General features: G+C 42.3%; 1 protein-coding gene across 2 annotated transcripts in view; it reads left to right on the top strand.

The window, feature by feature from the left end:
• The window catches only part of LOC147706620 (uncharacterized), a 189,918-nt gene that overhangs the window by 103,478 nt on the left and 63,668 nt on the right, over nucleotides 1-22,772 (top strand). The window contains exon 3 of one of the 2 annotated variants that reach the window (XM_086933113.1): nucleotides 22,081-22,146. The exons of the other annotated variant lie outside the window; for it this stretch is intronic. Coding sequence (XP_086789239.1) covers nucleotides 22,081-22,146 — 66 coding nt within the window. The remainder of the gene's footprint in view (nucleotides 1-22,080; nucleotides 22,147-22,772) is intronic. 2 annotated transcript variants of the gene reach the window in all.

The following is a 22,772-nucleotide window of genomic DNA, read 5'->3' as shown; positions in this document are numbered from 1 at the left end:
TATAAATGCATTATTCATGCAACACTGCAGTTCCTTGAGATCATAGAGTAATGGACCCTCTGCTCTCAAGCTAGGAGGGCAACATTCCAGCTCTGCTTGAGGTGGATTGAGAGCTCCTGCTGATGACACATAGTGGCGGATTCCGATCTGGGTCAGAAATTACTCCAACCGAGCTGGATCCGGGGTGTTTTCCGACCGATCCGGACTCCTGCAGTTCGACCGAGCAAGTACGATGTGGCCGTATGCTGTCGGACTCGGTTCGGTCGGACTCCCATAGAAGTCAACGGGAGCCGGTCGTATGGTGCGTACATGGGCTCCCATTGTCTGAATGTGTACGTTGCAGACAAGTGCGCCCCCTACAGTGGGTACGCATCGGTGCTATCCTCACTGTACATGCCTGTATTGGGGAGACCCCTGGGTCTCCCCCTGTGTCCGAGTCGTAAGGCTGCGGGTAACAGGGGGTCCGATGCGGACCCCCAAAGTTCAGGTCCGGGAGCTAATGCGAGCCGGAATCTCCGACTCAATCAGGCTGTCCGAATCAAGCATTGTACTAGCTCGGTCGTAAAACGTCTCCATTGTGCGCCACGGTTAGCTTACGGCCAAACTGTACGGAGCGGTTGGGACCCGGAAACGATTCGGACGGAGATTTTGCGCTTGTTCGCATTGTACTTCGATGTCCGGACCCATGTACGAACTGGACGGAAATTCAGCATCGGAATCGGGTCCTTTAATGCGAGTCGGTGCCCTTCCGACCGAGATCGGAATCGGCCCCTTAATAGAGCCAGAAAGAAGGGACCTGGTTACTCCTCCCTTGTACGAAAACTGAGAGTAAATATTCCTGGGGCCCCGGAGAGATTTCCTTGCCTCTTCTTGGGTAAATCACCCCCTGTGAACTACCATAGGTACTGCCATTTATTTGCATAATGGAAAACTCCAATACAGACACAGATAAAAGTTCAGGTAATGCCAATATTCAGAAAAAAGGTAACAATGGAATATCTGCTGCCCCTTTTATAATATGAAGTATGCAGAATGTTTTTGTTAACTATAGTGCAGCAACCTATGTGGTATGGGTATGACCAGATGTGGGTCCAATAATCACTGTGTCTCTAGAACAAAACTGCAACCGATGGAATAGCCCAACCTAGGGTAAAGTAAGTCTTGGTGCACAGTCTAAATATTGATTAACCAAATATAGACCTATAGAAATATCGAGTTGGGACTATCGATGGTACAGAATATGGAGGTCAAGAATATCGTTGGACAGAATATCGACCCTAAGGTAAGTAACATCACATTTGTTTATATCGATGTAAGTAATATCGAAGTTAGTAGTATCGATATCAAATATATCGATGTTACTAATCTCGATGCTACTAATATCGATATTTGTATTATTGTTATGTATTTTACCATGTATTTAATATGTATGTGTTATATGTTTTTGTTAAGTATTTTACTTGTTTTAAATTATATGTGTAATATTTTTATATATTATAAGCAAAGAAAGCTCCTTCCGGGATTTTTATATATTAATAATGTTATTTTTAAGTCAATTTTATGTCTTAGTACCGGACAGGTTGAGGGTTTATAGTGGGATAAGGTGGGAAGTAATTTAATTATACTAAATTAATTATAAATTTTTAGGAATTATAAATTAATTGTAATACATTTTTGAGTTTAAGTTCTGTAGCGGGTTGTGGGTTTATTGGGGAATTTAAGTAATGATTTATTTATATTTATTGGTATAGATAATTATTTTATTTTTAATTAATTATTAATTGGCAATTTATTATTTCAATTAATAATTATTATTTTTAATTGGTAATTATTATTTGTAATTGTAAGTCCATTTTTTAATTGGTAATTAATTTTTGTAATGGTAATTCATGTTCTTAATTGGCAAGTAATATTTGTAATTGGTAATTAATTTTTATTAATTGGAAATTGTTTTTTATTAATTGGTAGTTAATGTTTCATAACTAGTATTTTTTGGTATAAAAAATATTTTTATTGTTTTTTATATTTTTGAATTGTTAATTTTTAATCATTAATATATTTTTTTATAATGAAACATATTTTATTGTTCAATATTTATTATTTGGAAAGTAATATTTATTAATTAATATTTATTGGTATTTTTTGTTAATTTATTGTTAATTAATTATTCAATTGCAATTATGTTTTTAATACTTATTAATGGGTCAACACACACTGTTGTCACTTATTAATGGGTGTTTGTAAATGATATAGAGTCATTTAAAAATGAAATGATTAATTATTTAAAATATAAAAATGATTTATAAGTATGTTATATTTAACTTCTATGCTATCCAATGCTTTCCTTGTTGTTGCACTCTCTGGAGTAGGAATAGTAATGTTTACCCCCACCGCTATCCAACGCTTTCCCTACTGTTGCACTCTCTGGAGATGGAATTGTAATTTTTACCCCTACGCTATCCAACATTTTCCCTACTGTTGCACTCTCTGGAGTGGGAATAGTAATTTTTACCCCTACGCAATCCAACATTTTCCCTACTGTTGCACTCTCTGGAGTTGGAATAGTAATTTTTACCCTCACGATATCGAACTCTTTTCCTACTGTTGCACTCTGTGGAGTGGGAATAGTAATTTTTACCCTACACTATCCAACGCTTTCCCTACTGTTGCACTTTCTGGAGTGGGAATAGTAATTTTTACCCCTACGCTATCCAACGCTTTTCCTACTGTTGCATTTTCTATAGTGGGAATAGTAATTTTAAGTCCTACTCTATCCAACGTTTTCATTACTGTAGCTTGTTTTGGGACTTTGAATAGTAATTTTATTTATTTAGCTATTTAATGTTTTTTGTATTATTTTAAGATAATGCATTATATAATCAATAAAAAAAAATATTGAAAGTATATTTAATTTTTTTAATTTATTAAACATAATTATTTATTTTTTATTTTCGTTATTGTTTTATGTGTGTAGATGTATTTGTAATTTATAATATTTAATAATAATTTATTATTAAGCAAGTATATGTTATATATTTTATGCATATGTTTAATTAATGTTTTATTATTATATATGTATTATTTGTTAATTTTAATCATGATTGAGGGGTCGATTCTGATTCGGGAAACAAATCCGTACGACGAATCGTATTTGTAGCCGTTTCCGTCCGAATCGTACAAATCCGTCTGAATCGCGTAGTACGATCCGTAGGAAAAGAATACGTACGAATGTGGGCGAACCGTACGAAAAGCAAGGGAAAATCAGTACGATACAGGACCCTCGCGGTGAACCGTACGAATCGTAAACATGCTGTACAACCCGACAAGTACGATCCGGACCGGGGAACGACAATGCGATTTGTACTGAAAACATCGTATGAGCAATTGGTGCGGAGAACCACACATTCACATACGCACCGTACCCTTGCAATCATGTGGGTATGCACCGTACCCCTATGCTCTGTACCTCTACGCACCGTACCCAAATGCACCGTACACCTATGCACCGTACACCCATGCACCATACACCTATTGTAGCGATCGCCACTGCCGGCGTAGCGGGGAGAAAGAAACTCTGTGTTGAGCGTCCCTTCAGAAAGTACTACATGTCCCAGAAGGCCCTGCGGCGCTGGAGATCAAGCCAATGGGCAGACATTATTTAAACTCCTCCCATGGAACGGTACAGTGCTTGTCAATTTCATTCCGTGTTCTCCATCGAGTCCGATGGTGTGTCCCTACCGGAGTTACGTGTATCCCTGCTTCGCCGACGAAGAGCCTGCGAGGTCAGAGTTCCTGTGTCCCTGCTTCGCCGACGAAGAGCCTGCGAGGTCAGAGTTCATGTGTCCCTGCTTGCCGACGAAGAGCCTACGAGGTCAGAGTTCCTGTGTCCCTGCTTCGCCGACGAAGAGCCTGCGAGGTCAGAGTTCCTGTGTCCCTGCTTCGCCGACGAAGAGCCTGCGAGGTCAGAGTTCCTGTGTCCCTGCTTCGCCGACGAAAAGCCTGCGAGGTCAGTGTCCCTGTGGGTTCGTGAAATACAAGCCGTATCCTGCAGTCATCCCGTTGTTCGACTACTGCAAGTATACCTGTGGAGTGCGGGCTCGCCTCCTACGTTTTCTTTTGTTTATATAGTGAACCTTTTGTCGCATATGTGCGGAGTGCACATCCTTTTGATTTTCGTTTACTTTGGGTTTCAAAGGTCTACATACTAGCAGTTCTAATTGGATTAGAACTTCTTGAATAAATGGAACTGTTAGCATTGTGGTCACTACGGAGCTTATTTATATATCGCCTCGTACGAGTAAACCAACAGTATCTGATATCAGCAAACGGAGGTGTTCGAAGACAGAGAAGTGAAGATAACTTCTCAGTACTTTTGGCAAGACCCCCATAACCGTGTATCGTACATTATTTGGATTCATTCACGGAGTCAGGTGTGGAGGAGTCGGTGAGTCTAGTGGCAGAGGGGAAGGGAGTCCAGGCAATAGCAGTTTGCGGTACTTATCTTCTGCTCTCTTTCTTCTCCTCCCACTGCAGTATATCAATACCGGTGACTTCGTGGGTACACCTCGACCTGAGAGTGAAGGGAGCATCAGACCCCCCATTGCCATTCTACCTCCCGGCCCCTTTCCGTACATGCTCAGATAGTGGTGATAGTCCAATTTTTGGGTATTGTGCTGAGGGAAGTTGGGAGGACTATCGACTTATCGTCTCTGCTGGCCATCGAAATAGGTTAGTGGCGCGTGCGTGTTCTTACGCTGCTTTCAATCCCGACACCTATGCACCGTACCGCCATGCACCGTACCCCTAGGCACTGTACCCCTATGCACGGCACCCCTAAGCACCGTACCCCTGCAATCATGGGGTGCCCTTGCGTATCCGGGGGGTCCGTGTCGCACGCGGTTCGAGTCGAAATATGCTTTTACGGACGTTTTAAACTCCCGTAGGTTCGTGAAAAGCGGCTTCAATCCGTACGGACGTCGCGTACTGTGTGTTCATAATGGGATTTGTACATATTTTTAAGTCGCATGGTCTTTCGTACGATTCGTAGGGAAATCTGCTATGGGTTCGGATCGTACTTCATCGTACGTACGGGGACGTTGAAGGTGTATGATTCGTAGGGGAAAAATGCTCCGTACGGCGATTCTTAGGGGATTTTACCGAATCGGAATCGACCCCTAAATATTTGTAACTATGTTTTTTTTTATTTATAATGAATTATTTTCTTTATTTTACACGTTTTCTTTAACAGAAAAAACAGTATTTTTAATTACGATATTTTTAACATCAATATTTTGGTTTCAATATTTTTGTACTTTCCATGTTGTAGATAGGATGTCGAAATTCTTGCCTTCGATATTCCTGCGTCGATATTTTTGTAGGTCGATATTTTGTCAGTGATTTGTAAGTCTTAGGTTGCTTGTCTTTTGTTTCAGAGAGGCCCTGCCTTGGCAGTTTGGGCTGGACTGTACCCACTGTAGCAGCATCAAGGCTGATTTACATATCTGGGTCTAATCTGAGGTGGCATGGTGGGCATAAATAAGTAACTACAAGAGACTGAGCTTAATTCAGACATTCTCCCCATCACTGTTATGCATATCTCAGTGTGATTCTCTAAGTGCAGTGGGTATACCCATGACTGAGGAGCTGTGTAAGACATGTAGTTATTGGTTAAGGGGGTGAAACCCATCTCAAATAAAAAAAATAATACTTCTCCGGGTGAAAAATAAGAGTCACTAAATTAACCAGTGTTTAGCCCTCCAGTAGCTTGCCACAAAAACAGTCAGGCTTAAGTTAGATGCACTGAGGTGAATGTTTTTCCAACACACAAACAGTAATAAACCAACTTGCCAATTTAGGAAAATAGGATATATTTTATTAAATAAAATGATACCTAAACTAATTAAATCCAACCAGTAAAATCAGTGAATTAGTGCCTAAAAGAACAAAGAGCCAATCATGGGTATCTGGCCGAGTAAGATCAAGGCAAAATCAAAAGTTAAGCCTGAGTTGGAGAGTTGATCAGATTCACACAGTGGATCGGGCGCTGTCCTGGCTTACCTTCAGACCTAGACGATAGATTTCAGCAGGCTGGTCATCATCATCATCGATGGGGTGCCAATCGCTGTCGAGCTCAGGGAAGATTTTTACCATTGGACTTAGACAACTTTTTGGAGTCAAAAACCTCCAGCGAGACGAAGCTGCAGCTTTAGTCAAATGTGGGTCCACAAGACTGGATTCCGTTGCTGAGAGGTCCAGCCAAACAATATTTACTGCTACAGTGAAGAACATAGAGGAAGCTTCCACAAAGTCAGGCTGACCAGTGACACAACCTGGGTGGATCGGCTGGTAGGTGGGACCCAGACACATGTTGTTTCTCCTGGCACTTTTTAGTAAAAGTTCTTCTAAGTCCCAAGTTTTAGGGTTAGGCTGGAGCAGCAGCTCTAACATCACTACCAAAGGTCCAGGACCTGGGGCACCACTTGGGGGTTAGGATTCACTCCAACAGAGGCCAGCAGCAGGGTTCAAGGTCTCCAAGTCTGAGGAAGATTCAAAATATTGTAACATTCAAACGGGAACTGAAGAGTCTTATGTTGAGTAAATACCTTGCATAGGGAAGCAGGCGGATCGGGGGTTCGAATACTTATGTCAGCGGATGAGGGCCCTCTCAAGAATATTATTCAAGAATGTTATCATTGATAAGGAACTAACTCCTCACACAAGCCCTGACTGTGTCCTGAACGTTACCACAGTCCTAGGCGAACTTATAATTGTTTTCTAAAGCCAAAACTATATAACCTCTACCTCACCTTAGTTGTCGATATAGACATGGATATAAGCTAAGCCTCACCTACCTCTATTGCTAATTGCACATGCGTTTGGAATAGTTAGATTTAGGCACCCTCTCATAGCCACAGTTTCCTCTACCTCATATCTGTTTGTTTGTATAAATGATTCTGTATTGCCAATATGTAACCTACCTCGATGTTAAGCGCTCTGATACCCACGGGTCTTGTTCGCGCTATACAAAACACTATAATAAATAAATAAATAAAATAAATAAATTTGGAGCTCATGGTTGCAGTTACAGTTTTAAAGATTTTCATAACTTTTCCAACTCCACACTCAGAAACGTTTCACAGAAAAACAGTCAATGTTATCATATAGAGGAAAATAATGTTATTGGTTTAAAGTATTCGGTTGTGGGATTTGGTATTCTGGGGGTAGACTCAGGGGTCCCCCAAGGTCAAGGATGCACTCTTGTTACGCGCTCGGTGGCACTAGGGTGGTCGGGTGCAGAATGCTGAGACCCAATGTTTTTCAATAGGGGCGGGGGACCTCCGGTTGGTGGCTGCTTACGAGCAAGCCACAAGGTTGTGGGAGAAAAGCTCCTGGATTTAAGCTCAGGGTAAATGGGAGTTCAAGACAGCACCAAAGGTGCACCCATCAGTGGCACGAGTGCTGTTTTGGCGTCAGGGCCCTGTTACTATACATGGGGTTTCTCTGGTTTGCAAACACACTGTAGGCTCGGGGCGAAGGTCTTCTGGGTGCGACCACCACTTGGAGAGGTAAGTTAGGATTTTGGGAATTGGCTAGACACCGTTGGTTGGGCCACCCAAGGCCATGGGGCATCGGGTGCAGGGGTGTCTTTTAGGGTCGGATCTTCTTACCAGCTCCTGGTCGCGGTTGGGGGCAACGGGCCCCCAAAGCAAGGACCGTATGCCTTTACGTGGTGGCATTTCCGCCACGGAAATGCATAGCCCCCACCACATCCTAATATGGCTGGCGGTGTCTATCAGACAGAGATTAGAGCGGAAATGCGGCAGACGGTCTTCACATTTGCCACGGTCCACCACGCCATTTTAATATGACGGGGGAAATAGGTGGCGGACGGGCAAGGATGGTGGACGGATCGCCACCGCCTGCATGGCGGTGGCCATACGTCCACCATCCTAATTGACCCCAAAATTCAGGGGTGTTACTGGTAAGTAAAAGGTTGGGTACACCACCTATTATACCACCCTCCAGTGGAAGGGACTTATGCCTCCCTCTGGTTGGCTGGGTCCCCCTATCTGCAAGATGGTAGGGACAGAGAGTTGTGCTTCACCTCGCCTCCCCCACCTGAGGGGTGGGGGTGGCAGAGGTGTGCAAACCTCCCTTCCTCACTTGGTTTTCCCAGCGGTTTCCCCACCCAAAGTGGGGGTCAGACCTGGTGGGGACCAGTTGCTGGGAGCAACAAAAGGCCTAGGGAAAGCTCACAAAGTTGGTAAGCTTTTGAAGCTTCCCCTTAGTGGACCCTGCCCAGTCAGGGGGAGGAGGCTTGGCACCTCGTCCCAGGATGTGCATTGTTTCAGGCCCCAGAGAGCAGCAGGCTCTTGAATCAGGGGTCCAGAAATATGTCTGGTGGTGGTAGCTGAAAGCAGCCCTCAGCCTGGACACTAGTAGTAGGTTGTATTTCAAGGGGCATCTCGAAAATGTCCTCTGTGTGCATTTTTCATTAAATCTCACACTGGAATCAGTGTGGGTTTAATTTGCTGAGAAGTTTGATACCAAACTTCTCAGTTTTCAGTGTAGCCATTATGGTACTGTGGAGATCGTAATGACAAACTCCCAGTACCATATATTTTTTATGGCAGCACTGCACTTATGGTATGTTATGTTATGAGGATTTGTAGAGTGCATGGCTACCCGAAGGCCTCCCAGTGCTAGGCATGAGACATAGTGAAGCGAGAGAAGAGGAAGTTACTCGTGATCATTAAACAACCATGTTTTCAGTTTTTTTTCAGAATGATTATTCTGATGCTATGGTGGGGGGAGGTAGCTATCATATATAAAGACCCAATAAAAACCTCCATACTAGACCATCTTAGTGTTCAGAATAGACCTCCACGCCCAGATGATCTGGAAAGTATACCGCCCCCAGGACCCCTCCTCGATTCCATCACAAGACTCACAAATATGCCCCACATGTGATCTCATCCAATCATTTCCTCCTCCTGGGAGACTTCAATGCCCACAGCAAAAATCTTGAAGACCCCGAGACCGCCACCCTCCTTTCTGAGCTAGCGACACTCGGACTCACTGAAAACAATGAGGCTCCCACACACATTGCGGGCCATACTCTGGACCTAGTACTCTCCAATTCCCCTCACATTATATACAAATCCACCAGCCCTCTGACCTGGTCAGACCACTCCATAAATGAGTTTCATTTAGTGGGGCCTACTGAGAATAAATCCCAGGAAAAACCAACCACACAAGCATATAGACAGTGGCACAAATTAACACCCACTCTCTTTAAGGATACTGTCGCCCCCCCTCACTTTTCTAATTCAGACACAGTAGAGAAACCCCAATATGACTTCCAACACGCTGTAAAATCCACCATATATTCACTGATCCCCCTGAAAAGATCAACAGTGGCCCCCAAGCGTCCCCAGACCCCATGGTATTCTTCAGACCTGGGACAGAAAAAAGTAAATGTAAAGAATTGGAGCGACAATGGTGCCAAACACAGGCCCCCTCGACAAAGGAAAGTATAAGACCGCATTAGACATGTATCATAAAAACATCAAAACCGCCTGTTTCAAGTACTCAACACCCTCATTAGTCCCAAAGCCTTCAATCCAGAAGACGCGCCAACCCAGTCACTCTGCGATGTTGTTGCTGATTACCTCTCACAAAAAATTGACAATATTTATAACAAAATCACAAACAACACTACAAGTTCTCGCCATAATGCAACCAATGACCCCCCCCCCGATACCCCCACCCCGCCCCGCATAGTTCCTATATTCTCTCGGAATTCCCTCTGATCACCATTCAAGAAACAGAATCTCTTTAAAAATTCATCAAATCCGGATCCCCCATTCAATTAATCCCAGCCAAAATCTCCAGAAGTCTCGCAGCTGAGCTGGCGGCACCACTAAGCGCCATCCTAAATAGCTCTATCAAGGAAGGCGAGCTCCCCACTGAGTGGAAAGCCGCCCAGATAATGCACATTAGAAAAAACACCAAACTGCCCTCTGATGTGATTTCTAACTATCGTCCGATCTCCCTGCTCCCCCTTCATAGCAAAATACTGGAAAAACACATTAACTCACACCTATCCACCTTCATCAAATCCTCTGACTGCCTTGATCATTCACAGTCAGGATTCCGCCCCAGGCACAGCACGGAATCAACCTTGGTCAATCTCATAGATGACATCCGAATTAATGCAGACGTAGGCCGAGCAGTAATTCTGATACTGCTCTACCTGTCCGCTACATTCAACACCATATCACACCAGATCCTGCTGGAGAGACTACGAACAATAGGCATCCAGGACAATGCATTAAATTGGCTGACAGACTTTCTGAAGGGGAGAACCCAAACAGTAAACCTTGGCCCCTTCAGATCTCAGACCACCATGGTATCCAAAAGTGTTCCCCAGGGCTCCTGTCTTAGCCCCACACTTTTTAATATTTATGTCGCCCCACTATCGTCACTCCTAAGGAACATTGGATTCACTCGCATATCCTACGTGGATGACACTCAACTCCTCCTCACCTTTGATAAAAACACCCCCAACATCAAGTGCACTTTCGCAGTAGGCATGAAAACCATAACAACATGGATGAGCAACAACATTCTACAGTAAAACGCAGAAAAGACAGAAATAATGCTATTCAAAGATGCAGTAACCAGTTTGTCACCTAGCTGGTGGCTTGAGGAACTGGGCACTGCACCATCCCCAAAGGCAGTGCTTAAGAAACTAGGGGTCCTTATAGACAGCAAACTTAACCTAGATGAGCACATTGCTGCAACTAAACGAGCATGCTTTCATGCTCTGAGCCAGCTCCGTAAAATCTTTCACTTCCTCCCCTCCTCCATACGTAAGTCTTTGCAACATGCTCTGGTTTTTAGCCGGCTAGACTAAAGCAATTCGCAGCTGATCACTGCCAAGGAAACCTCCCTGAGCAGTCTACAAGTGGTCCAGAACACGGCGGCCCGCCTAGTAACCAGTGCCCCACATAGAACACCCTCACTCCCCCTGCTTCGCAAACTACACTGGTTACCCATACACAAAAGAATCATATTTAAAATCAGCTGTATGATGTTCAAAGGCTTAAATAAAATGGGCCCAAGACATCTGGCGGATAAACTGATCAGACACATGCCCTCGCTCACCCTTTGATCTCAAGGCAAGGGTCTCCTCACTGTTCCGCGCATAAAACAAACCAGTCTAGGAGGCAAAGCGTTCTCCCACCAAGCCTCGCAAATCTGGAACCAACCACCCCTGGACATACGTCAATGCACTAACTACATGATCTATAGGAAAAAACCTTAAATATCACTTTTCTAGCCCCTTCTCACTGTCTCTCTCACGGCCGCAGTGTGGAGATACCCCACCCGGGGTGATTCCCGTGCTCTATAAATGACATAAATAAAAAATGAAAAAAACATCTCTCGCGGTAGTGAGTTCCATAGCTTGGGCGCCAGGTGGGAAAAAACTCCCCCCCCCCATCTGGCCCTTTTTATTCTAGTGATTTTTGACAGGCGCTCAGAGCCTGACCTCAGACTTCTATTGGGGGGATATAGGCCTACCAGATTTCTGATCTTACTGGGCCCTTTGTTGTTTATGGCTCTATGGGTCAGGCAGAGTGCCTTAAACTTGATTCTCGCCTCAATCGGGAACCAATATACCTGCCGACGATGCATCCTCACTGATTCCTGCATTGGAATCTGACACAGAAGTCTGGCCGCTGCATTCTGGACTAGCTGAGCTTGTTAATGACATATTTAGGGGTACCCAGAAGCTGCGAGTTCCCATAGTCCAGGCGTGACGTGACCAGGGAATGTATGACCGTTTTCCTTAGCTGTATAGGGATTATGTGAAGGATCTTGCGGAGCATTCTTAAAAACCCAAAGCAAGTGCCTCCCACCGTCCTTGCTTGGGTCTCCTTGGTGATCTCCTTATCCATCCAGAAGCCAAGATTCTTGATGGCAGTGCTCAGGACTGGAGCGATCCCTAGGCAGCGGGGCCAACTGACTAGAGGCCAGGGTACCCCTGCGTAACCGAGGACCATCAGTTCGGTTTTGTCACCGTTTAATTACAAACAGCTCCCGGTCATCCATTTAACCACTTGTTCAAGACAAGTCGCCAGCTGGCTTGACTCACCATTAGTCCTGGAATCAAGTGACACCATCAGCTGGGTGTCGTCAGCGTATGAAATCACAGACATGCCATATCCCTGAACTTTGTCCGCCAATGGGCGCATGTAGATATTAAACCACGTGAGACTTAGCGATGAGCCCTCTGGCACACCGCAAGTCAAAGGCTTAATATCAGAGAAGAGGTTGGCTTCCATAACCTGGAAGGACATCTCCTTCAGGTAGGACCCCAACTAATCCAGAGCTTTGACCTGGATACCAATTGCCCTGGGTCAGTTAGCCAGTAAGCCATAGTCAGCCGTGTCTATAGCTGCACTTAGGTCTAGGAGAAGTATCGCAGCTGCTCCACCTTGATCAAGGGTCATTTTAAGTTCTTCGGACACTGCTTGCAAGGCGGATTTCATGCTGTGCTGAGGGCGGAACCCCATACGTGTAGGGTGTAGCCAAAGATGATCTTCCAGAAATTATGACAATATTCTGTTGACATATTTCTCCAAAATGTTGCTATTAAATGGGAGAAGTCATAATGGTCGGACGTTCTCTGGCAGAGCAGCATCTAGACCTGTTTTAGCAAAAGTTTTATTATTGCGCGCTTCCAAATGATAGGGACTCTACCTGTTTGTAGGGAAAGGTTTAGAATGTCAACAATTGATGGCAGAAGGGCCTCAATGGCTTTTACTAGAATCTGTGAGAGGCGGGATCTAGGGGAGAGCCTGATCGAATCTTCCTCATAAGTGATTGCACCGTCTCCTTATCCAGATTGGGAAAATTGTTTAATGCAGGAGTTACCCCCACCAATTGATCTTTTTCATGACCTCTAGAGGTGTTCAGCTTCGAATGAAGGCACCTATAGATGTTTATAACCTTTTTGTGAAAATAGGTGGCCAATGCATTTCATTTCTCCTTTGAGGCCTGATGATGGGTGTGACGAGTTCTGAGCCTGTGCGATCTTATCCTCAATGAACCCTGCCTGCACCTCTTTAATTTTGGTGTGATAGGTTTTGATCGTCAATTTATACTTAACTTTAAGGTGGGGATCATAGCTCTTTCTCCAATCCCTTTCAAGTGAGTTTTTTTACACCCTTTCTTCAATAATGCTAGCTGAGCATCAGACCAGGGTGCCTTTTTGTTAATATTAGTTACTTTAGGATTCGTTTTGGGTACTGCTTCATCTAGTGACTGAAGAATCCACCTTTCCCAGTTGGCATACACTTCTTCAATGCTTCTGGCTGTATTAAAGCATAAGGCCAGCAGGGATTCTACTCAGACTTCTAAATTCAACTTAGCCCAGTTTCTCAATTGGGGAGATGAGGCCGACTTGATAGATTGGAGGTTGGTCTTTACTATCTCCCTCTTGTCTAGATTGAAAGAAATTAGATGGTGATCAGACCATAGTACTGGGACCTGAAGGTGTATTGACATTTTAGGGTCATTGGTGATCACAGGGTCAAGTATGTGACCTTTGATGTGAGTGGCCGATGTTATTAATTGGGATAGTGCTAAGCTCTCCAGTTCATGCTCTAACCTCTTAACGCTAGGGATACTCTGATCCCCGAAATGCAGGTTGAGATCCCCTAGAATAGTGAAATGGGAAAGTCTGGGGCTGAGTTATCATTAAGCCAGGTTTCAGTAATGAACAGAGCGTCGAAACTGCCCTCCTCCAAAAGCAGATGAATTTAAATTTTATGTCTGGGGAGCGAGTGACAGTTGATCAGGCCAAGGCTCAGGGAGGGTTAGTCTGATTGGCACTTTGGTCCATCTAAATTAAATTAATAAAAGATTATATTTAAAAATGAGTATGCAAGGGCACCTCTTACGCTCCTACTCGCTGTTGTCTATTACATGAGTGTGCCTGCTTTGCAGCTGACATTTAAGGTGTCAGACGTCTGAACACTCGACCGCTGACCTCTGGCGCCACGCACAACTCTGTGGTAGAGAGGACTAACACCACCTCCCTACCACACTTCCTAATAATGCTCTATGATTTCCAGGCAATTCAGCTGTGGTGAAGTGCTTACTGCGGGACCTGGTCTCCTCCTAGGTAAATGCCACAAAACAATAGGTAGGATCCCCCCGAAAACACAATAAGGCACGAGGATTCAAATCAATAAAAGATTACATTTAAAAATGAGTATGCAAGGGCACTTTACAATGTCTAAGAATGGACTTAGACACTGTAGGGGTACAGGGCTCTAGCACCTGCACCCTCACCACGGGTATAGTGCACCAAGCTAGAGGGGTGACTGATCTATACCAGGGCAGTGGGTTGTAGGCATGGGACCCAGGGATGTGTGCCATATCGACTCTTCACTTTGTTCTGCACCAAAACACACAGTCTTCAAAGGTAGTGTGTAAGTTTAAAGGTAATGCACAATAAGTGCTGCAACCCTTAGAGGCCTTCCCTGGCCACAGTGCCCTGGGTACCTGTGGTACCATTCAGCAGGGCCAGAGAGTGCCAATTGGGTTTGGTCTTCAAAGCAGTTTTAGGGAAAGAAAATAGGCCCTGGGCACCTGTTTGACAGGAGCCCAGGGCACACTCAGTCAAAGTACATTAGCAGTTCAGCAAAAAGTGGGGGCAACCACACAGAAAGAGGGCATTTTCTCACACAACCCCCCCAAACGAAAGAGGATGAGCCTAACCTTTCCCTAGAGAGTCTCCATTTTTTAAGTAGAAGAACCTGGAAAGTACATCTGCATTGGCATGGGCAGTCCCTGGTCTGTGTTCCACCACAAAGTCGATTCCCTGTAGGAAGACAGACCACCTCAACAGTTTAAGATGTTCAACTTTCATCTGCATTAGGTGTTAGAAAGTGAGTACCAAACAAGTATGGCCTCAACTTCTTCAGTGACCAAACCACAGCAAAGCAACAAACGCAATAAATAAATACATAAGGGCTCCCTGTCAATGGCACTCCAACGCTGCTCCCTGGGGAGAAGCCTTCTGCTTATATAAGCAACAGGTTGGTCTTGATCATTGGACTGGGATAGGACTGCTCCTACCCCTAGCTCAGAGGCATCAGTCTGCACAATGAACTGCTTGGTATAGTCTGGAGGTTTGAGAATTGGTACTGAGGACATTGCCTCTTTCAGGGTGTCAAAAGCCTTTTGACAGCTAACTTTCCATTTGACCTATTTGGGCATCTTCTTGAAGGTAAATTCTTAAATTTTACTTTCTTATAGTAAGACGGCTCCAATTCTCTTATCAGCAGCCCTCTGGCTTTTTCCCCAATTTCTAATTCATATATTGACGGTATCTCCCCAGCTTGTATCATTCCAATTGGTATTTTTGAGATGAATAACGGTGTCATTTTCTGGAGAAGCGCTGCCCAAAGGTATATCATCATATTAGGAATCGCCAAACCTCCCCTGTGCTGTGGTAATGATAAATATGCCAACGCCCTTCTTATTTTACCATAATTCCAAATAAATTTGGACATGCATGAGTCAATAGTTTTAATAATATTATCATCAACCATCAGGGGATAGCACGAAATAGATATAATATCCTCGGAAGGATGTTATTTTTTAAAAAGTTCCCCCTACCAATGATTGATAGGTGAAGATTATTTACCCTTAAGAGATCCTTTTTGATAGTCTTAATTAGGGGTTCATAATTAAGTTGATTAATAATCTCTACCTTGGGGGAAATACAAACTCCGAGATAAATGGCACTATCCACCTTCTTTGGATTTTCGTACAAAATATTCTCTGTACATAAAAGCATTGTTTTATCCCTGTTCAGGGAGTACCCTGAATATAAGCCAAAGGTCTGAGTGATTTGCTCGATTTCCTGAATAGTCTCAGCAGGGTTTGGTGTTAATACCGCCACGTCATCGGCGTATGCCAATATCTTGGTTTCATAGATCCCTACCGTAAGGGGTTCTATTATACGAGATGCAATTAGTTTTAGAATCAATGGACTGATAAACAAGGCGAATAAAATCGGTGAGCAAGGGCAGCCCTGCCTTGTGCCTCTTTGTATGTTAATCAATCCCGATTCTGTACCCATTACACTGAGTCTAGCCCTAGGGTCTAAGTACATTGCCTTGATGGATTTGGCAAACCCTGATCCAAAGTTATTAAATTCAAGAACTTTCCATACAAACTTCCAAGAAACTTGGTCGAAAGCCTTCTCAGCGTCGAGCAGGATACTCGACATCTGGCTCCCCGTCTTACTCAAGATGTCGAAAAGAGATATGGCCCTACGAGTGTGGTCTGTAGTACCCTTTCCAGGGATAAAACCATGCTGCCACGGGGAGACCAGATGTTCGACGACCCTACCGAGCCGGTTGGCGAGAATCTTGGCGAAGAGCTTTGAATCGGAATTGATTAACGAGATTGGACGGTATGAAGAGGGATATTCTGGAGATTTTCCATTTTTAGGAAAGATAGCGATATTCGTTAGTTTCCACGACTCAGGTAGAATACCACTCCATTGTACCCCCAAGAATAAATCTAGTAAATATGGTGATATTTGCTTTATAAGAATTCTATATAAATCTAATGGGATTTTGTCCGGGCCGGCAGCCTTCCCATAGGCCAACCCTGACAGTGCTTTTTGTAGCTCAGCGAACGAGATTTAAGATCATCCATAGTGCATGGAGTATTTGGAAAAGGCCCTCCAAACAATTAGCAATACCAAAATATACTAAATATACTCCGCTATGGCATAGCTCTGTCTTACCGATTCAATTTAATGATAGAACTGCCAAAAAATGGGAGAGCATGGGATTGCTGCAGTGGGGGACTTTTTTGGCTAGGAACCAAACCCTGGATTTCTGAATTTATAAACAATATTTTCTGTGCCTAGTAGTGATTTTCTTAAATGTATACAGCTGAACACTGTCCTTACTCAAGCTATCCCAAGAAATACATTGGAAAGCATTCCCTTCTTTGAGCTTATAGGGAAGCGGTCTACTAGGATAGGCACTATTTATGACGTATTAATTATGAAACAACGAGACGATCTCGAACATGTTGAGAGTAACTGGGCAGGCAAACTTGCCAATCCTAACGTGAAAATTGACATGTCATTATTTTTATCGCCTAAATTATTTTTAGCGTCTAATCTAAAGTCGCAACTTTATAAAACCATATATAATTTATATTATACGCCAGCTAAGTTATATACTTGGGGCAAAAGAATAAATAATGAATGTCCAAGATGCGGTCTGGGTCCTGCAAATATAATACATATGCTCGCAGAATGTTCCAAATTAGACCTATTAAAAAAATGATTTTGGATTATTGGGAAGAAGTGTTTGGTCATAAAATGATGGTATCAACAACACTTTATCTAGTAGGCTATGATAATACCCTCGGGCATAATAAGGAGGAGGAAACATGTTTATTCTTGGGTATGGCGGTGTACCGGATTATATTGCCGGCCCGGTGGAAAGAAGTTAATCCTCCTAGCTTCCAAATGTGGCTAACTCGCTTTTTAGGAATTTACAACCAAAAAATAGCTATCTATGAAGCTAGAGGTAAAAAGTCTAGAATACGTGGATGCCAAATCTGGTCTCCAATTACTGCTTGGTTAGACGATATAAGGAACGCTTTGTGATGATTATTTTTTTTATATAGACTTTTATGCTCTGATAAGCTAAATGAGAAAAAACTTATCGCTTATAATATTACTATGAATTGACTTTGATTTTAACCTTCATTAAATTTGATTGTCGTAATCTAATATTTCTTTTATATGTACTTTTTGTATTATTGGAGTATGAACTATGTATTTTTGTATTTTCTGAGACTGCTCTAAAAAAAAAAAAATGAAGGTAAGTTTTGTGAGGGGAGTCACAATTGACCCATATCCCTTCACAAACCTCCTGTAGTGCCCAGTCAAGCCAGGTAATGCACTGACTTGGGTGTGGGTTGTTGGAACTGCTGTGTCCATGATTGCCTGGAACTTGGGCTGTAAGGGTTGCACTTGGCCTCTAGCAAAAAGGTGGCCCAAGTATCCCAGCGTTCCGTGACAAATCTGGCATTTGGATGCCTTGATAGTTAGGCCTGCAGTTTGCAGGGCTTTTAAAACCTTCCAAAGGTGGATTAGGTGATCCAGCCAGGTGGAACTAAAGACACCTATATCATCAAGGTATATAAGGTATCAGTGGCACTAAGAGGGCTTTACTGCATCTAAGACGGACAGATTTACTTTTTAATATTTTAGGTGTTGGGGGCACTTTGTTTTTAACTCATAATTCGGGCATATTAGAAATCTTGGTAACTTGCTTACTTACTGTTTTTTCCTGCTGTTCTCGCCGCACTAGCCGTTCCGACCTTGGCGGTACCCGGAAGTTGATCGGGACCGCATTGCACCGGGGTTGGCGTGCTAGTTGTCTGGCTTGCATAAAGGGCTCGACAGGGCGACCGCGCTCCAGCCTGGAAGGAATTTTTCCTCTGTCTTGGTAAGGGGGAGTGAGAGTCTTTTATACTGAAGTGGTTACTCCAGGGTTTTTCTAGAATCGATATGTGTTGAAAACATTTGCTAATCCCCTGCCAATCCTTTCCTAAAGAAACATGAGCATATGCAGCTGGCTGTTGGCCATGAATGAAAAAGGTGGTGACCCCTGTACAGAATAAATCTACTGTGCTTGGGGACATGTTTTGTGTACGTCAGGCACAGATAATAAGAAATAGTACCAAGAGCCTGATTTTGGAGAGACAGAAGTGAGCTACTGGGTTAAAGGTCACCTGTGTAATACCATTATGTTGTTTGGATGGGAGGAAATGTACGTAATCGGTATGTACAATGTGGAACTAACCTAAGGGACTTGAAAAATGCATAGTCAACAACTCTCCATTACTCTTGGGTAGAAATGTGTTGCATAAATACATACACTATATTCCTTTGCCATATATTTACTAGGATAATTTAGAATTGGATAAAAAATTTGAGTGTTAATGCTTAGAGTAGGCAATTAAAAGGCAAATGTAATGTAGTAAAAGTGTTTTGTCTGTTTGAAATTATTGAGAATTTGACAAAGTTTATTTACCCCACTGTATGCAATGTCTCAACATTTTAGACATATCAATCTTTTTAAATTCAGAAGTTTGTAACTATTGATGGATTTCTTTCTGAATAATGATAATAAATACACTAGATTAAGGCGGAGAGGAACTGTCTCTCCACAACATTTGTTACTCTCAGGTCATTGATGAGGGGTGGTGAGGATTTTGTGATTTCGGAAATGATCACAGATAAGGTCACATGTGTCAGTTTGGTTCTCTTCAATACTTGATTCTTTGTTAGATATTGAAGTGCATTGTCTGATGCTTTGTGGTAATCATCTTCCAAAAAGGAGGGAGACCTGGGCTCACTGACAAGAGGAGGATTCGCTGGAGGATTTCAGAATCTGAAGAGAGCATTACATGCTAGAGTGAGATTTTAAAATCAGAGAGAAACATGCCCGAAACCACAACAGTGAATATGGTAAACACTTTGTGCATCAGTCGTATGTAAGTCTCTGTTGACCAATTATTAAAAATCATTACAATCATGGAGAATAAAAGTCTTAAAAGAGAGTTGTCAAAAAGAATTTTTGAACAGATGCATTACCAATTTCAAGATAATTCATGGCTGACATACCATACTGGACCATTGAAATCACATAAAACGTCATAAAAGTTATATTTCGTCCATTAGATTATGTAACCACTCGATATAATAATAATAAAACTTCCATGCGTTCAATCTTAGCAGCCTGGCCCAGCCCAGTAATTAAAGTGCCTTTGTGCAATCCCTTCGAACAAGCTATACTTAGTTGATATGGACATCATATATAATAATAAATAATAACTTAATCTATAAAGTGCCTCAATGTCTGTACTCAAAGCTTAACAGCATTTTATTAGGATAATTTGCAAGGAAACCTATGTTTCAGAACAAATTTCGGAAACTATCCATTGGAGGACTTATTTATAAATCCAAATAAATATAATTAAAAAGTTTTAAAAGCCTACGTGCCTTCATTCTTACATTTTTTTTTTAAAGGAGCGAGTTAAGGTTAGAATTATTTGACTCATTTTGGGTATATCGGGCAACTTTAATATCTGGTCGTAATGAACTTTACTAATTACAAACAGAAAGGGTTTACCTTAACTGACACCCATCTTACACCAGTGCAATAGCAATACTAATACAACAACAAGGCTATTAATATAACCATTTATTATTCCTGTAACACAGGCAAAACATCAGCCTGGGTCAGTTTCTTCTCAGCTATAAGGATGAACCTAACCAAATATGGTGTTAAAGCGTAGGTATTACCTATGAGGCACAATATAATTGATTTGCAGCACGTTCTTACTCCTATTTCCTTAATAATGGGTTTTAACAGTGTTTACCTCTCTTGTTGCAATATAGAGCAAATACATACAATATGCAATAGCATTCCATTGACACAACCACATAATCTGCAATTTTGTGTTGGCTAATGTTGTACCCATCTTGGAGTCCCATCCTTTGTTGGATAGCGGCCAAATCTTAACATAAGATATCTATCCCTTAAAACCGGTTTTGAATGGAAGGTTAAATAGGGTTGGGGCTCGGTTTTATTAAAGCGTTAATTAACCGACCAAGCATGCTTTTTTTGGGAAACAACCTTTACAACGCAACTTTTACAACGCACTACCATTACAACAAAACATTTACAATGCAACATCCATTACAACGCATGCCATTACAACGCAACCATTACAACGCATGACACTACAACGCATACCACTACAACGCATGTCTTTACAACGCAGTCATTACAACACATACCATTACAACGCATAACATTACCATCCAACACTTACCCTACTGTTGCACCCCCTGGAGTTAGAATAGTAATTTTTACCCCTACACTATCCAACAATTACCCTACTGTTGCACCCCCTGGAGTTAGAATAGTAATTTGTACCCCTACACTATCCAACACTTACCCTACTGTTGCACCTGCTGGAGTTAGAATAGTAATTTTTACCCCTACACTATCCAATACTTACCAAACATGCAATGAAATGCTATGCATTGTAATGGTATGCATTTTTAAAGGTATTATGCGTTCTAATGGAATGTGTTGTAAATGTAGTTTTTAAAATTTCGTTGTAATGGCATGTGTTGTAATGGAATGCGTTGTATTGGATGTTGCGTTGTAAAAAATGTGTTGTAAAGGTATGCATTGTAAAAGTGTGCGTTGTAACGTCATACATCCCTTTTTTTACCATTGCTTCCTTATCCAATAAAAACATAGTTGATTGATTTAACATCTGCTTTAAAACAATGTTGTTTCTATCCAAGTGTTCCAACGACGGGAACTTAAAAGTGGTGTGACTCTCCGTTAAATAGGATCTCCAAGCACTAGCATAGTCTTCATTTATTATTTCTTGCCAACATGAGTTGACAAGAGAGTCAGAATCTGATAGATAAAATGAAAATAGACATTTTAGAAATGTGGATTGTCTCACCAGAGTTTAGCTTATTAGGCCGAACTCTAGTCTGTCATTGAGACATTCTGAACAAGTGGATGAAGAAGTATGTTTTTTAAAAAAAATATTCATTTCCCAGGTGAGCAGATAATGACACCTTCTTGCGGAAGCTGGTGCTGGCACAGCAGATGATTGGTGATGGGACCCATTGTGACTTCCTCGTGTGACAAACCATACACCTGAACTTTAAAGACTCTTTATATATGATTACTTTTTGAGAACATTTTTCAGTATGTCATTGACACAACTGTTGTAAATGTTAATTAGAACTGTTAGGTTGGATAGAGGCTGGAACCTTTAGTTGGGTCAGAAATGACTGATGGAAAGGAGGAATGGTTCTTGTGGAGCAGGGAAATTGTTTCCAAGGATATGAAATCAGAGGGCCTGGTGATGCACTTCACAATCAAGTGGTCAAGGGATTCATAGACAGAATTTCTGATTGCTTTGTAGCGCCTGAAGCTGGTGGAAATAACATCCGGACCTCAAACATGATGGTCGCCTCAATTCCAGAGAGAGGTAGGTCAGAGTGAAGTTTGGTGTGAATTTCTTGTGTAACAAGGGTTGTGTGTTGCAGATTATAGGTGATTGTCATGGGTGAAGCATGAATTTCTTGTCTCCTTTGGTGACTGACAAGCACTGAGCTGTACCTGTTAGTATGGGGAGCAGCACCCCAAACCCCAAAGGTTAGGCTCTCTGAAATTCAGATCACCCCAAATTTTACCTTTAGCTGTTCCGCTTCAATCCTCGATCTATCAATAAAGAACCCCATCCTCATTATCAGACCTAACATTAGTTTAGCCAAGTATAAATAACGAACTGGGAACATTCAGTAACTGTGTTCTAGATCAGGAATATTTAAAGGGTTTTATTACAAAATCTCAAAATATGCTGTGAAGTCTCAAATGCATAATACATAGTCAGAAATCCAATTATTCTAAGTCATAAAATGAACAGCTCAATTATAAGTGGAGAGGACAGAGTCCCTGGTAGAAAAGGGAAGCCATCTCATTATAATTGATATAATCACAAAGAAACCAACAGCATCTCCGGCAGAAAAGGAAAGGCCTCCCAAGTAAATAGACATAGCCCCTACTAGGCAGGAATGTCTTCTGGCTCACCTAACAAAATTGAGTTTTTTTACA

This window comes from Lissotriton vulgaris, chromosome 7 (assembly GCF_964263255.1).
Source record: "Lissotriton vulgaris chromosome 7, aLisVul1.2, whole genome shotgun sequence".
In the NCBI taxonomy this organism is placed as follows: Eukaryota; Metazoa; Chordata; class Amphibia; order Caudata; family Salamandridae; genus Lissotriton; species Lissotriton vulgaris.
Note: the sequence above shows the minus strand (reverse complement) of the source record. Positions and strands in the feature narration are given on the sequence as shown.